This window comes from Camelus ferus, chromosome 4, assembly GCF_009834535.1.
Source record: "Camelus ferus isolate YT-003-E chromosome 4, BCGSAC_Cfer_1.0, whole genome shotgun sequence".
Classification (NCBI taxonomy): Eukaryota; Metazoa; Chordata; class Mammalia; order Artiodactyla; family Camelidae; genus Camelus; species Camelus ferus.
Genome location: NC_045699.1, coordinates 3,660,451 through 3,676,210, shown reverse-complemented (window position 1 = coordinate 3,676,210; position 15,760 = coordinate 3,660,451). Strand labels below are relative to the sequence as shown.

The 15,760-nt window shown below is 54.4% G+C and overlaps 1 protein-coding gene across 1 annotated transcript in view; it reads left to right on the top strand.

The window, feature by feature from the left end:
• The first annotated feature begins 490 nt into the window (after positions 1–490).
• Positions 491–15,760, top strand: part of BICD2 (BICD cargo adaptor 2) — a 54,195-nt gene continuing 38,925 nt past the window's right edge. Inside the window, 1 exon segment of the mRNA XM_032477411.1 lies at positions 491–905. Within this exon segment, the coding sequence (XP_032333302.1) occupies positions 666–905 (240 nt within the window). The 5' untranslated portion in view covers positions 491–665.

Genomic DNA, 15,760 nt, shown 5'->3' with positions numbered 1-15,760 from the left:
GGACAGGTCCTGGGCTGGCCGCGCCAGTATGAACCGTCGGATTCCAGTCCCCATCGCCACACGGCCCGCAGTCCCCACAATGCTCCGGGCGGTTCGGATCGGAGTCCTGCTCCACCCACCCCCTGCCCAGCGAAGGTCGCGTCCTCCTAGGCGACCCCGCGTACCACCGACCGCCGCCTCGCAGGCCCAAGGAAGACACCAGAAAACACCAGGGTTTCCGGCTCTGCGACGGAGGCTGCGTGGGCCAATCACTGCCGGGAGCGGGCAGGGCGTGGGGCACGACGGGCCTTGTAGTCGGCGCGCAAGAAGGACTACGATCCCCACAACGCACCGCGCAGCCGTGGCGGAAGCGACGGCATTCGGAGGGGCCGCCTGACGCGGGGCTCAAGGCCAATCACGGGCTAGAGAAGACGGGCGCGGGGCGCTACGGGCCTTGTAGTTACCGCGAGCGGGACTGTGGCCCCCACCGTGCCCCGCGCGGTAGCAAACTCACTGCGGCTGCGCGGCGGTGGTGGCGGTGGCGGCGGGCGGGCGGCGGCCGGGGAGCAGTCGGGCTAGGCGGCGGCGGCGGCGGCGGCGGCGGTGGCGGTGGAGACGGAGGCGGCGGCGGACGAGAGCCCGGCCTGAGCCTCGGAGGGAGTGGCGCGACCCCAGCCGTGGCCACCATGTCCGCGCCGTCCGAGGAAGAGGAGTACGCGAGGCTGGTGATGGAGGCGCAGCCGGAATGGTTGCGCGCGGAGGTGAAGCGGCTGTCGCACGAGCTGGCCGAGACCACGCGTGAGAAGATCCAGGCGGCCGAGTACGGGCTGGCAGTGCTTGAGGAGAAGCACCAACTCAAACTGCAATTCGAGGAGCTCGAGGTGGACTACGAGGCCATCCGCGGCGAGATGGAGCAGCTCAAGGAGGTAAGGGGCAAGGGCGGCCGGCGCCACACCCTCTCGTTACGGGTCCCGACCCCAGACCCTCGACTCGGATCTCTCACTCGGGCCGGACTGACCCCGGCACCGACTCCAGAGCTGGCTCCTGACTGGGACCAAGGCGACCCCCGAGCTGGTCTCCAACTCAGGCCAAATGACCCCTGACCCCAGGCCGAGTCGACCCCCGAGTCGACCCCTGACCCCAGGCTGGCCAGGCCAGCACCGGGACTTCGCAGGGTCAGTGTGCGTGGCCGGCCGGGAGGCGGCGCTGCGGTGGGCGGCTGGCCCCAGGAGTGGTGGGCAGTGTGCGTTCTAGAAACCCTGGTCTTCTCGGCAAGGTCTGCGGTGTGGCCAGCCTGCCTGCCCCTGATGGCAGGTCTCGGGCACGGTGGGGTGGCGTTCTCTGCAGTGTTTGGCTTCCCGGGGTGGGGGGAGTTGGGGGCACTGGGATGGATGCAAGTGACCGACTGGGAAAGACCAAATCTGGGTCTTCATCATTTTCAGGCACATCACTTCCCTTCTCTGGGCGCAGCTGCCTTCAGCGGTTTCAGCGTCCTCCGTATAGGCCCCGAGGCCGGGAAAGGGCCAAGTCGGGGGCTTGCCTTGCATGTGGCCATCGCAGCTGGCCAGGGTACCCCACTAGTCCCTCCCCATGTCTAGGGACATTCAGCTCCTGACCACCCTACTGGCTGCTTCTCGGGTACAGTGCTTCTTTCGTCCACTTCCTGTCCTGGTTGTCCTCCCAGGCCCTTCCCTGCAGTTGGCTTGTAGGTCTGTGGGTGTTTGTCGTGGATGAAGCCCTGTGTCTTCTGTGTGATTTACACTCCGGGATAAGGAGGTTGGATCCTCAGGCTGCCAGAGAGCCTTGCGGTGAGAGAGCTAGGCAGTCCTTCCCTGAAGTGGTTCTCTTGGGTGGTTTAAACATCATCTTCTCTCTCAGTCCTCCCTGACTCCCCAGCCTTGTTGTGGGGTGGGCAGGAAGAAGTTGTTTTCTGGGTGGAAAACCCAGGTTTGGACCCAGGCCTTGCACCTTGCTGGTGATGTGGCTATGGTCAGGGACCTTAGCTTCTTCCTCTGCAACATTCTACCCAGAGAAGGTTGGTCCGAGGTATATTTGAAAAGGCTGAGCAAGGTGTCAGGCATCTAACCTGTCAATTTTTGTGATGGTCTGTCCCTTCCCCACTTGACTTCTTGTCCAGGTGGGCTCTTGGCCTTTGGTCTCAGGATCCACTATGCTGCTTCCTGGATGCTCCACTTCCCAGCATCCTGCTCCCAGTGGCCTCAGGCAGGTGCCTGGACTGTTCAGAGACTCCATGCCTCACTGGGGAGACCAGTCAGATCCCCTTTGAGAGTGGAGGGAATTAATACATGAAGGTACTTAAGTCTGTGCTTGGTGGAGTAGGTGCTCTGATAGTACCAGAAAAAAACTGATAGGGTCTGGGGCAGGTGGGGGTGGGGAGCTCATTCAATCTGAGGTCCTGTATTTGTCAGCACATATTGGTGCCTCCTCCGAGCCAGGCTCAGCTGGCACTAGATCTACAAGAGAGGTGTTATGTGGTCCCTCCAGCAAGGACCTCATCTTGAGGGGGCAGGGAAATGCGCTGACGATTGAGGGAGGCCAAGGGGGCTGTGAGAACACGGAGTGGGAGCACCCTCTGCTCACCCCCTCTGCAGCTCAGGTGGGCTGGCCTTCCCCGACCCTTCCCTTCTGAGTGCGTGGTGAGCCCCTGCTGGCAGCATGCACAGTCTCCTTCTGTGTTCACAAGCTGGAATTTGTGTCTGCTGTAAAAGCCGACTAGAGGGGACAGTCGCAGACAGAACTACCCCCTGCTTAAGGACCTTTCAGTTGTCAGCTCTGTCCTATCACAAGCATTTGGCCAATGCAGGAACCTTGGCTGAGATTTGTGAGGTGTGTCTGGAGGGTGCATCCTCGGGGGGAACTGGGAAGAAGGTGCACCAGTCTCCTCAGGTGTCCCTCAGGTGCCTGCTTGCTTAGTTTGCTGTTATGTCCTGGCTCCCACACTCACTGGCCACATGGCCTCTGACACATTGCCACACTGTCCTGAACTTCAGTTTCCCTTACTGTAGCTGGGATAAGAAGAGTTCAGCTGGAAGTTGACAGGAGCTAGAGGAAGGTGCATCAGAGCCTCGGCAGATGTTGCCGGAAAACTTGGGCCAGTTCACCCACACCCATGTCAGCACAGGCTGTTTGTCAACCTGTCTAATTTTATCTAATGTCATACTTGGAAGTATTAACTCTTAAAAATCAAGATTTAAGGAGGTAATATCTGTTGGATTTTTAAATTTTTTTTTCACCCATAGAGACATGAACCATCATCATTCTTTTAAAACAGTTTCTTGAACTAAAGGGTATGCAGTTACTAACAAATGACATTCCAAATAGAGGTGCCTGTATTCCTGCCCAGCATTTGTAGGTAATACTGCCTTTGAGGGAAGGAGGCTGGCTGGCATGTCCCAGGTCACTGGGTTTGTGAACAGGCCCGAGGAGGGTCTCGTGCAGGGCCAGTGGGCAGTGGTGCTGGCCCTGAGGCCTTTCTCTCTTGATAAGTGTGTGTGTCCTTGTCCATGTCTGTGTCCCACTGACACCGTGGTGTGTGTGCCGGGGATACCCATTGGCCCATTGTACCTAGCCATTTTGCTAGTGATTGAGCATGGCTTAATAAAGGGCCCATCTGTCCCAAGTCCTGCTGTGTCCCTTCTCCACCATGGTGGGGAAGAGAATCAGACAGACTTCGGTCCGTCTCGTGGTGTTTCCTGTCCTGAGTAGCCGTGGACCATCTCTCTCTGTATCTTCAGCTGCAGTTTCACGAGGGCTCGTGTGCTGGGCTGAAAGTTCCTGCCTGCAGGGCTGGGTCAGGTATCGTGAATGGGTGGTCCTTGTAGGTGGGGAGTGTGAAGGCTGGGGGAGAATGCCCCAGGCCAGTGGCGGGGGTCCTGGTGCAGTCTGAGCCCCACCCTCACCCAGCTCCCGGAACAGGAAGGCGAAGTCTGGATGCCCTTGCTGTCTTCTGTGCCACCTCAAGATCCTGTCTGTGCAGTATGCTTACGTCCTGGGGAAGCTGCTGGTGGCATTTGATGAGCTGCAGCCTGTCACAAGCTAGGACTGGTCCCCATTACATAGTAAGTGCTTATTCAGTAAGTGTCTGTTGGCTGGTGTCGCCAGCTCCTTTCCTCTACCTCACCCAGGCCTGGATCCCCTCCCTGCTGTCCCTGTCGTCACCTCGTCTCTGTCCCTTGTTCTGGCGAGGTCTGGAGTGGCTCCACTAGGTCTCCCAGAGGATGGCCTGGGGCTCCTGGCCTGGCTGAGCCTGCACTGCCCTGCCATCCCTCCCTCTTCCTGATCTTGGATCTTGGGAGCTCCACCTGCCCTTTAAGGCCTGGACACTTTTTGCAGCCTCTTCTGCCGGTCCTCTGGACTTGACTGAGCCCAGCTGCCAACACCTGGGTGTTCCTCCCGTCCTGCCGCTCAGGGCTGTGGCAGAGCTGATGGGAGCTGCTGCTCTCTCTTCTTGCTCCCACCTTCCTTCCATCCTTCTTGTAATCTCCCTTCTCAGAGGATGGGGAACCCCAAGGTAGAGATGGGTGTGAGTGACTGAGGAAAGCCCAGTGACTCAGACCAAGTTGGCAGTGGTCTTTGGGCACCAGGATCCTGTCTGAGGCTCTGTGAGAAGTCACGGCTGTGAGCTGGCTCATAGAGGAGGGAGGTGTGAGCGCTGCTCCTGCCAAAGCCTCCCTGCTCCCCGCTGCCTCCTTCCGTCCTCACACCCCTCCGTGGCGTCGCTACCCTGTCATGTCTGTTGCACAGCTAGGGAAGCTGAGGCAAAGAAAAGCTGAGTTTCACTCAAGGCTCTGAGCCTAGGCAGCCTCTCCCCAAGAGGACATGCACCTGCTTAGGAGGGGGACATGATGAGAGACCTCTGTGCAGAGTCAGCCTCCTTGGGTGTTTACTTTGGAGAACAGGAACAGTCCTGATTTGGGCCAACCCTGTGAGGATTCTGCTTGTCTGATAACACCCTAGAACTTGGAGCAGAGAGCCACTGGGGCCTGGGTGGCTCTCGGAGACCTCAGGCCCTTTCGGGGCCAGCTGTGGGTGGTCTGTCAGCATGAAGAGGCCTGACTTGAGGGGGACTTTAGGCTCCAGGGAATCCTGGAGGTGCTGAGGTGGGCCTGGTCCCAGGGGCCTGCCAGCTGGAAGGGGCAGCTGTCGACATCCAAAGGCAATGACCTCACAGGCCACTGTGGTTGCACTGCTGGGCACTTCCCTTTCCTGCAGAGCTTGTGTCTGGCAGAGGGTTGTGAAGCAATCTTAATGGCTCTTCACTTTTGAAAACTCCCAAAACTCTTGTGTCACCTGGGATTCTGTCTTCCTGCAGGGCTTGGGGGGCGAGCAGCTGTGCACCTCCGCATCCCCGTGGTACGGCTTTGGGTCCATGGCTGGCGTGCGGTGCAGGGGCTGCTTGTCTACAGCTGGTGCAGGGAGGCGGCCAGGCCTGAGAGTGGCACTGCCCGGGCAGGCGAGGAGGTGCCGCCTGTGCTGTCCGGGGCTGTGGTTTCCCCACTCCGGCTCCGAGGGAGCAGCTGGACCCTGCCCGGGCCCCTGGGAACTGTGTGGCCCTGGAGGAATGGCTCTGCCCGGGATCAGACCAGCGTACCTGGGGCACGTAGGCAGGTAGTGGCTGAGGCTCCCTGGGTTTGTGCAGCTGCCTTAGAGCTGTGGCCAGGTGGACACAGACTCCTGCTGGGCCTTCCCACTTCAGGGTCCCCAGCCCCTTCCTGTGAGGGAAGAGATCAGTTTACCCTTGTCAGTTTGGGGCAGCCACCCCTCAGTCAGACCTGCTTCTCCATATCCATACACTGGATAAAGGACCACTATGCACATTGAAGGTAAAGAAGAATTTGGTTTCCTCTTAGACAGTGAAGTGAAGGTGACTAGCAGGCAGGGGCTGGCCAGGACCCTCCTGGGCCCCAGATTCCACATTGTCTAAGGTTTGGAGTGTGGCCTCTCGAACTGTCCCCCAGAGCTGGAGAGGGCCCAGTGTGGCTGCCTAGCTGCTGTCCTGGGCATCAATGCCTTCCATCCCTGGCTGGCTCTTCCATGGGAGGTGGACTGGCAGACAGGGCTGTAGGGGCAGGGTGGGTCTCGAGTAGGAACCCATGTGATGGAATGGGTAGTAGCAGGCTCAGGCAGGTGATGGCATCAAGGAGGGATGGGCCCTGGCTTCTCTTTTAGAGTTTGATATATTTAAAAAATTGTGTGTTTACTTTAGGAACACCAAAAAAGTAGAAATGAGCATGTTTGTGTAGGGATTATGACATATGTATGGGGAACAACTGGATATTTCTACTTGCCAGCTCTTTTCTTCCTCTGTATGTATGTGAGATACATACGAAACCATAAAAATTAGAAAGTGCTTTGAGCATCTGTAACAATTGTTCTTACAAAGACACAGAGTTTGGTGTTACCCTCTGAGTTGCAGAAAAGGAGGTCTAATTCAAGTGGACAAAGACATGGAGGTTTCCGTGGGCGTGGAAGGTGCTGGTCACTTGCAGTCTGTTGTTGTATCATGTGAAAGAATTGTTGTGGTTTAAGTTTTATGAATTTGCTTTAAGGCGGTTTTTCTGCATTGTTCCCCTTCTAAAGAGCCTCCGTCTTTAAGGGGATGTTTTAGGCATAACCAGAGTAGAGAGGATAGCATGGTCGGCTGCGTGTCTTCCTGCCCACTTTGACAGCTCCAGCTTTGGCAGCCTCCGTTATGTGCCTCACTTCTTCCCTAAGTATGTTGGCGTGTTGTGCTGAGAAAATAAGAACTCTTTTATAAAACGTAACCATAGATAAATTTTAACACCTACCACAATTAACCGTGATTCCTTAACATCTCCTACCCGGTCAGCATTTGGATTTCCCTATTTGGCTCATAGTCCCTTTACAGTTGCTCTGTTTGCATTGGGAGCCAAGCAGGGTTCGCTTGGGGTACCTGGTTGAGGGCCCCACTGCGTTCCAGAGCCTCACGTGGCTGTCCTGAGGCTGCCCGTCCTGCCTCCCCAGGCGACCTGGAGCGGCTCTCCTTGGCCCTGTGCAGGCCAGGCACCCCTACTCTTGTCTTCTCTTTCCTTTTTCTTTTTAAAGAAATTTGCAGGAGTGCTGTTTCCAGCTGATTCCTGGCTTGGCCCTTGCACTGCTGGGTCCTTGTTGCCTATGCAGGTTATCTGTTAGACGAGCCTTTATTGTGCCTACTCTGCCCATTGGGGCTCATGGTCACCCTTCAAGTGTGTCCTAACTGATGCTGACAGGCGCCCAGCTCTCTGAGCCAGTAGGGAGGAGCTCTCTTTGTTCCAGTCCCATAGGTGGCGGTGCTGGGGCTCAGAGTGAGGGCTGACATCCCACACTGTGTGCTGGGAAGGCTTGATGTGATCATGAACAGTCTCCTCTTTGGGCCTTGGTTTCCTTGTTTCAGGCCAGCCCATCCCTGAAGCCCTGGCAGTGGACCAGCTGGTCCCTGAAGCCTGGCGATGGACCGTCTCCCTCAGTGATGGTGTCAGGGCAGGCCTGGGACCCCACTCTTCAGGCTCCTGCGGTCCCCTGGGTGCTCTCCTCCCGCCTTCACCCTCACACCCTGCCCCCAGTGTTCTGCAGGGGTTCAGACTTGTCCACCAACCTGAGAGATCCCCTCAGTGTTGTAGAGCTGTGACCCAGAGCAGTCGGAGGGGATACAGGCCCCTGGAAGGTGCTGCGCCAGGTGGGCTGTCTACAGTCTCAGACCTGAAGCTGTGCCTAATGTCACCCCATTGACTAGTGCAGAGGCTGGGACTGCACATCTTCAACCCAGTTAGGCGAGGGCAGACTCCCTCAGCAGCTTACAAGCAAGTCTGCGTTCCTGTCAGCACTTAGTATTGTTTGGCTTGGTCACTGTGGCCAGCGTGGTGAGGGAGGAAGGGTGTCTCAGAGAGTTTGGTTTATTTCCTTTGGGAGCAGTCAGTTCTGCCATGACGCTCGTTTTGAAAATGCAGATATGTTCCCGAGGGATTGCTGTATGAGTATAATGAGAGTTTAGCATTTGCTTATGTGCAGTTTTGTCCTCAGAAAACACCAGGTGAGCACAGAACCTGCAGTCAGTGACCCACTGCGTCTGGTGGGACTTTCCGTCATTTCAGAAGGCCTGCTTCCCCCCACTGGAGACTTCCTGCCCGCGGGCGAGGAAACCTCGGGGCTTTCTCAAGATCAAGTGCCATGTTTGGTGCAGCATTTATGTGTTTTTAAACTACCTAACACTTGTCAATCTGTGCTGCCTTTTTTTTTTTTCATTAATTTAAAAAAATAAACTACTTTAGATCTCTCAGCCGAGGTATTTGTCAGTCATCTCCACTTCAAGGTGCTCTTCTGCCCTTTCCAAACTGTATGCAGCCACCACCTAAGCGGGGGGAGGGGGTCATGCTCACCTCCTTGAGGGGGAGCATCTGCATACATTATTTGGAATTTTTCTGCATGGAAGACTTGTCTCTTACCAACTTGTTTATTCATCCACTCATTTATATTGGTATGGACCCATGGATATTTATTTTATATTTGGGTTATGATTCAGTACTGCTTTATTTTGTTGCTCAGCTTGTTCCAGCTTTGGCCCCTGGCAGCTCTTTCATTTGGCTCCTGTGCCCCTTCAACAAAGCCATCATTGTGACTGTTTCCTTCCCAGTTTCCCTTCTTCCTTCCTTCCTTCCCTCCCTCCCTCCCTTCCTTCCTTCCTTCCTCTTTACTTTCCAGTGCTACAGGGTTCTCCAGATTCATCCTGTTTATTCTCTGCCTCAGTCCTAGAATCAGCCTTCTCCGAGGAGCCCTGGTTCCTTTTATTGGAGAGTGGTATTAGAAGCCAAGATCTGGATGCTGGATGTTTGTTGCTGCTGGAGTGCCACTGCTTCTGTTGGAAGTCAACAGAGCCAGAAGATAGATGTGTGCACACTGGCCCATGCATTCACACATCTATAAACATTTCTAGTTGTAGCCACCTGTATGTATAGTAAGCTGAACATGAATTCATACTGGATGTTCCAGCTCTGATCTGTCACCATGTAGATCATTCCCAGCAACTCCCCGTTGCTGTTCTGTAACCGTCCTCCAGTGGTAGGACCCCTGGCTCCCCCATCCCTCACACAGTTCCATAATCATCCCATTCCAACACACATGCAGTAGTGTCTTAACTGTTGACCTGTACCCCCTTGGGAAATAATTTGTTGACCAGAGTATAGTGCTTATATGCAGTTCTTTTTGACTTTTGTCTCTTATATTCCACTGATTTCCAAGTACGTCATTTAAGCAAGCACCTTATTTGCTAATCCCCTTCAGTGAGGTGGTTTCATCCATCTGTAATGCAGTTAGATTGTTTTGCCCATTCCACGTTCCATCCAAGGATCCTCTGACCTCCTAATTTTTTTTTTAATTTTCATACATGAATGTTCACTCTTCGTGCTGTAAAGGTTTGTGGGTTTTGACCCAGATGAATAGTGTTATTTACCTACCATTATAGTCTCATGCAGAATAGTTTCACAACACTAAAAAAAATCCCTTGTGCTTCACTTATTCAACACCCGCCCCCCGCCCCGCAAAAGGAACCCCTGGCAACCACTGATCTTGTGTTTTCTCCATAGTTTTGCCTTTTCCAGAATGCTGCATAATTGGAATCATACAGTTTGTAGCCTTTTCAGATTGATTTCTTTCACTTAACAGTATGCATTTAAGATTCGTTCATGACTTTTCATGGCCTGTTAGCTTTTTTTTTTAATCAGAATAATATTTCATTGTCTGGATGTACCACAGTTTGTTTACCCATTGAAACTAGGTATCTTGGTTGCTTCCAGTTCAGGGTGATTATTAATGAAGCTGCTGTAAAACAGTGCAGGTTTTGTGTGGACATCAATTTCAGCTCCTTTAGGTAAACACGAGAGAGTGTGCACTTGGCTGGATCGTAGGATAAGAGTATGTTTAGTTTTTTTAAGAAACTGCCTGTCTTGCAAAGTGGCAGCACCATTCTGTATTCCAGCCAACAATAAATGAGAGTTCCTGTTGCTCCATATCCTCACCAGCATTTGGCATTGGCAGTGTTTTGGGTTTTAGCTATGCTAGTTGGTACATGGGACATTTCCGTGTTCTCATTTGCATTTCTCCACTGACATACGTATAGAACATCTTTTCACGTAATTTGTCTGCTGTCTGTATATCTTTGGTGTCTGTTCTGATCTTTTGCTCATTTTAAAATTGAATTGTTTGTTTTCTTATTTTTGAGTTTTAAGAGTTCTTTATCTATTTTGGATACAAGTCCTACTTTGCAAATAATTTCTCCCAGTCTGTGGCTTGTCTTCATTCTCTTAACAGTGTCTTTTACAGAGCAGGGTTTTTACTTTTAATGCCATTTTGCTTTCATGTTAAGACCACCAGCACCAAACCCAAGTGTCACGTAGATTCTTTTCCTATGTCTTTATCTAGAAGTTTTCTAGTTTTGCATTTTTCACTTAGATCTATGGTTCATTTCAAGATGATTTTTCTGAGAGGTGTGTGTTCTGTGTCCAGATTCATTTTTTTGCATGTGGATATACAGCTGTTCCAGCTGTACTTTCTTTATGAAGTATGCTCCTTCGGCAGAGATCAGTTGACTCCATGTGTGTTGGTCTACTCTTGGGAACTCGGCCCATTGATCTATGCAGTTAATCATTTTCGCAATACCCTGCTCCCTTGAGTGTGTGTTACTGGTTTTATTAGGTTTCTCTTTTTTATGTGTTAATGGTGAGTCTTTCCTTTTAAGCCCTGTGGTTTTTGTTGTGTGACTTGGCTTGCCTGACTGGGGTCTGCCGGCCCAAGTGTTTCAGCCCTGGGTTAGCAGTGTTGGTCCTAGTCATCATCAATCAATATAGTCCTTTTTTTTTTTTTTTAATCTTGAGAAAAAGTGATCGAATGCACATGGTTAAAAAGAAAAATCACTAGCACAGTTGGTTAGACTTTTGATAGAAGAGGAGTGTGATACTTCTCTGTGTCTTTGTGTACCTCTTTTTAAGGTGGTCCAAGGGACCTTCCGTTTGGGCAGCTCGGTCAGGGTTGACTTTGCGCCCGGGAAACCGCCCGGAGAGCTGCTGAACTTCTTAGCCGTTTTCATTTGGCCCAGGCAGCAGTCAGGGGAAGGGTGTGGACCAAGCCACTGCTCAGACGTGGGATTGAGCCTCACTTGGATGTTTACTAGCTGCTTGCCCCGCAGGCAGAGGCCAGCTGCTGAGTCCTTCTGGAAGTGTGACAGATGCATCCGCATTTGGGTTTCAGGTGCCTTCCCTGGCATTTCAGGTGCTCACCACCCTCTGGGGGCCCCTTTCCGGCCTGCCAGGCCCCTATGTCTGGCCCCTTTGCTGGTGCTCGGGCCAGACTCCATCCCAGAGACGCCTGCCCAGCCTTTCTGCATGCCTGCCCCTCCTCTTCGCCACCTTTGTGTCCAGGTCTGCAGGAACCCACAGTGTGTTTATGATCGGTGTGGGCAGTGCTCCACATGCCAGGCTGGCCGAGTCCGCACCTTCCACAGATGCTCCCTGCCACGCACACCTCTTTTTCCTCATGCTCTCTCAGCGTCAGTGTCTCACCTGCACTGTGGGATGCCTTTTGTGTCTGTACTGGGTGAAGTCTGGAACACACCCCTGTTTTCAGGATCCACAGGAGCCTATGAGACTTTGGAGAGGGAGCGTGCCCGGGCCAAAGACGCAGGGTGGAGGGTCAGGTCCTGACATGGCACTTTCTTGGGCTGTGGTTTGCGCAGTGGCTGCTGCAACTTGAAGCGGTGTTGGTGCTGCTGTGATTGGGCTGAGGAATGGCCCCAGGCAGCCCACAGGAGGATGAGTCAGGAGCACTGGGCAGTGGGCCCTCCCGCCCAGGCTGTGATGGAGTGAACCTTCCTTGTGCTTGTGTGTGCGCGTGTGTGTTCACATGCATGTCACAAATAGCAGAGAAAGGATCCCCGCAGGACTCATTACTCTGGGTGACCCTTGATGCGTGCAGGGTAGAAGGGCGAGGCTGGGAGACCAGATACTTGGCTTCAGTACACAGTCCCAGCTGCCCACCCTGAGCCTCAGTTTACCTCTTTTCATGGGCAGTACAGTGTGGTTCCTTGGAGTCCCTCGTGGCAGGTGATAATGCACCAGTCCCTCAGGGCACCTAGAACTTAACCCTGCCAGGGTGACTGTGACGGAACACCAGACATGGGGAATACTTGGCCCCCAAAACCGTTTTTCTCACCCTGGCTTCAGCAGCTGACAGGCCCATCCACCTTCCAGAGCCTCTCAGGACAGATGTGAGCGTTGAATCATCATTGCAACCCACGCCAGTGGTTCCATAGGCTCTACTCTTATTCCCAGAGCTGCAGACCTCTGGGTCCTTCCAGGGACATGGCCTCACTCACAGAGTCTCTGACCACTTGTTGACTGTGAGGCTTGCTGGATGGCCCTTCCTACATAGGACCAGTAACGTGAGGAAACGTGTTGAGATTAGAGATGATGTGAGAAACCCCAGTCCACTCTCCTGGTGTTTCCAGCCTGGTATATAGTCCAGGCTCCTCTGCCCACCTAACGTCTTCTGAGGCTTGGGACAGATGGCAGCTGGACAGCTGCCCCGACTGCAGCCATTGAATGGAGGTTTGTGTCAGGCAGCCAGCTGCCACAGAAGACAAGGGCCTGTCCCCAGGCCCCAGGACTGGCCTCTGTGTCCCTGGGCAGAGGAGCCAGGGTCCGTGGAGATTGCCGCCAGCTCCAGGCAGGGCTCAGCTGGCCAGAAGCCTGTCTGCTAACACTGAGGCAATTAGGGTGTAATCTTCTCTAAATGGCACCCGAATCTGGCTAAATCCCTCCTGCCCAAGAGTGGATTCCCAGTTTTCTAAAAGCAGCTTAGTGTTTGGACACTGCCCAGGGCAGCTGGGGTTTGTGGCTGGGTGATGGGACGGATGTGGGGGGTGGGGGTGATCCCCGTGCAGGCGCCAGCCCTTGGGACCAGTTCTTCTGACCCTTATAGCCAGTGTGCACGTGGTCTGATGGGAAACTGAGGCTGGAAGCCACACAACAGGAAGGGCAGGCCAGTGGAGGAGAGGTGTCACACACGTGCCCTTCCTGGGCCTCTGGAGGAGATCTGGGACAGGGGTGGGCCCTCAGCATGCTGCTGCTCTGGTGGGTGAGGCTTGTCTGCTGGGCTGGGTGTGTGCCGGTGTTCCTGCTCCCAGTTCCCGGGAGGAGCCCCCATTCCCAGGAGGCTGCTACTTCTCCTGCTGGGGGATCTGTGCAGCCTTCCTGAGCTCCTCCCTGCCCTCCTGCCAAGTGAGACTGTTGGGGCTCCTTGGGGTCCAGCTCCACCCTCACCCTGCCCTTCCCCAGCACAACCTGCCCTTCCCAAGACATCCCAGCTCTGGGAACTACTTCGCTGCAAAGGAGAAAAGGGGTTTTGGAGTGCACTCGGGGAAATCATCTGACCTCACTGAGCCTTGGTTTGCTCACCTGTGACAAGGGAGTTATAAATTTCTACTTTGTGTGGCTGTTGTGAAGATCAAATGAGATTCAAACCCACCTCTGCCTCCTTTGGGTGGTAGCCAGATCTTCCCAGACTGCCTCCAAAAATGCCTTAGGGCCTGGGGCCACACCTGCCACCACTGGTCTCAGTATACGCCCTATGAGCAAGGGACGAGGAAGTGGGTCTGGGGTAGGTGCTTCTTGGAGTGGAAGGTGGGTTGGAGCGGATGGGAAGAGTCAGCTGAAGTTGATAAGCTGAGGTCATGGAGGGCGTGGGGTGGGGGGGTCCTTTTGGGTAGGGAGCGGGTCTGTTTCTGGTTTCTCAGATGACTTGGATTCTAGTGGAAGCTCATGCAGAGCCAGTGTGGTGTATTGAATTTCCTACGTGCCAGGGTCACCTGGGAGCTTTATGAAATTCCAGAGCATCAACCACACCCAGAAGGATCAAATCAGTTTCAGGGTGGGACATGGGCTTCAGGAGGGTTCATGCTTCTGGTGAGTCTGGGAAACCCATCTTGTCACTGGAGCTTATGCAAGAGACCTGAACCCTCCCTGCCCACATGGGTGGAGTGTCAGTCTGCACTTACCTGCATGGTTACAGAATTTATCCCCATCTCTCCACCCCAGTGCGCAGTGGGCTCCCAGGGATGCCCTTGGCTACATCCCCATGCTGGTGGGAGGGCCTGCCTTTGTCACTACTTCCTAAGACTGGGTCCGGGAATTCTGTAGGGAAGGTGGAAGGTCCCAGGGTTAGCCCCTTGCACTTTTTCTGCCTGTCCCCTGCTGTCCCTGAGGCTGACTGCCCTGAGTTGTACCCTACCCCATCATCCCCCAACCCCTGGCTCTGAGACGTGGCCTGATGGAGACCCAGCAGGGATGTCGCAGGGTCGGCTCTGGCCATCCCTGCAGAAGGCTCTGTCTTTGTATGGGAGCTTGGGTGGGCCCACCACCCCCGGGGTTTCCCTTCCTGGAAGCTGCTCCTCCTGGCCGGTTCAGTCTTGCCTACCTGTTAGAACTTGGGTGATCCTGTGAGACACAGGACTCTTTCGGCGGCAGACGGCATTGTTTGGGTCCATCTGTGACAGATACTTCTGGAGCCACAACTCTAGCTGCTGCCCCAATGATTTTATCTGTAATCAGCTCCCATTTTAAAGTTGGGGCATAATTTACCTAGTACAAGACACAGAGTTGTTTGCGCTCCTGTGGCTGCCCTGTGTGAGGGTCATCCTCACATGCCTTCCAGCCCGCCCCATCCGAGATGGCCATGCCAGCCTTCTGCTGCAGGAGTGACGAGGTTCTGTTCTAGACTCGCATGTTGATGGGCTGCACCCAGGTGGCCCTTTTGTCTGGCTTCTCTGAAAGGCGTCAGAGCTGTGAGGGTTGATGGTTGGCTTTCTCTCTGAGCAGCCTGGTGCCTGAGTCCTGTGCCTGAGTCACCAACAACTCCCCTTGGAGGATGTCAGGGTCACTTGTGTCTGGCTCTCAGCACAGCCACCACGAACACCCACATGCAAGGCTCTTTGTGGACCTGCACTCTCATGTTCCTCAGTGGTGCACATGAACAGAGCCCACCTCCCCTTGTCCAGGACAGACACACACAGCCACCCACCCTGGTCCCCTGGCAAAAAGGCCAGCTCCTCTGTGAGTTGTGCCAGGAGGGAGATAATCTCCGTAAGTCGTGTGAAGTAGGACCAGGGACCAGCATGACCAGTGTCAGCCAGATCTGGGGATTAACCGGCACTGCCCCAGTAAGCTGGAACATTCCAGATTCCAGGCTTGAGACTCAGAGACCGGGAAGGGCTGGCTGGCTGGCAGGTGGGCCTGCCCCTGGCAAGGGACATTTCTTTCTGGCTTCTAGTGTGATTGTTCGGTGCAGGCAGCTGAACAGCAGAGTCTTGGGTCCAGGTGCTGTTTCTGCTGTCTGGCCTGTTACGCCTCTTTCCTGCCTTTTCTGTCAGTCCCACCTGAGAAACCGTATGGAGTTGCTTGTTCTCAGAGTTCAGTTTCTCACCTGTGAAAGGAGATCCGTCCCGTGAGAGAGCTTGATGGGCGCATGTTGGCACAGACTGTGACGCGCACAGGCCTCTGGTTATCACCTGCCCTCCTGGGCCTCTCCCAGCTATTTTTTCTCTTCACTGCACCCCATCAGAGCTGGAAGTGGGGCCCGGGGACAAGAGGGCAGAGCCAGCCCTGTCGAGCCCCACTGAGCAGGGCTGTGGTCCGGGCCTTGGAGCTGCTCTGTTTCTCAGAGCTGTTTCAGGGACATCTGTCCTGGACGCGTCCTCACTGATTGCCAGCTCTAACTC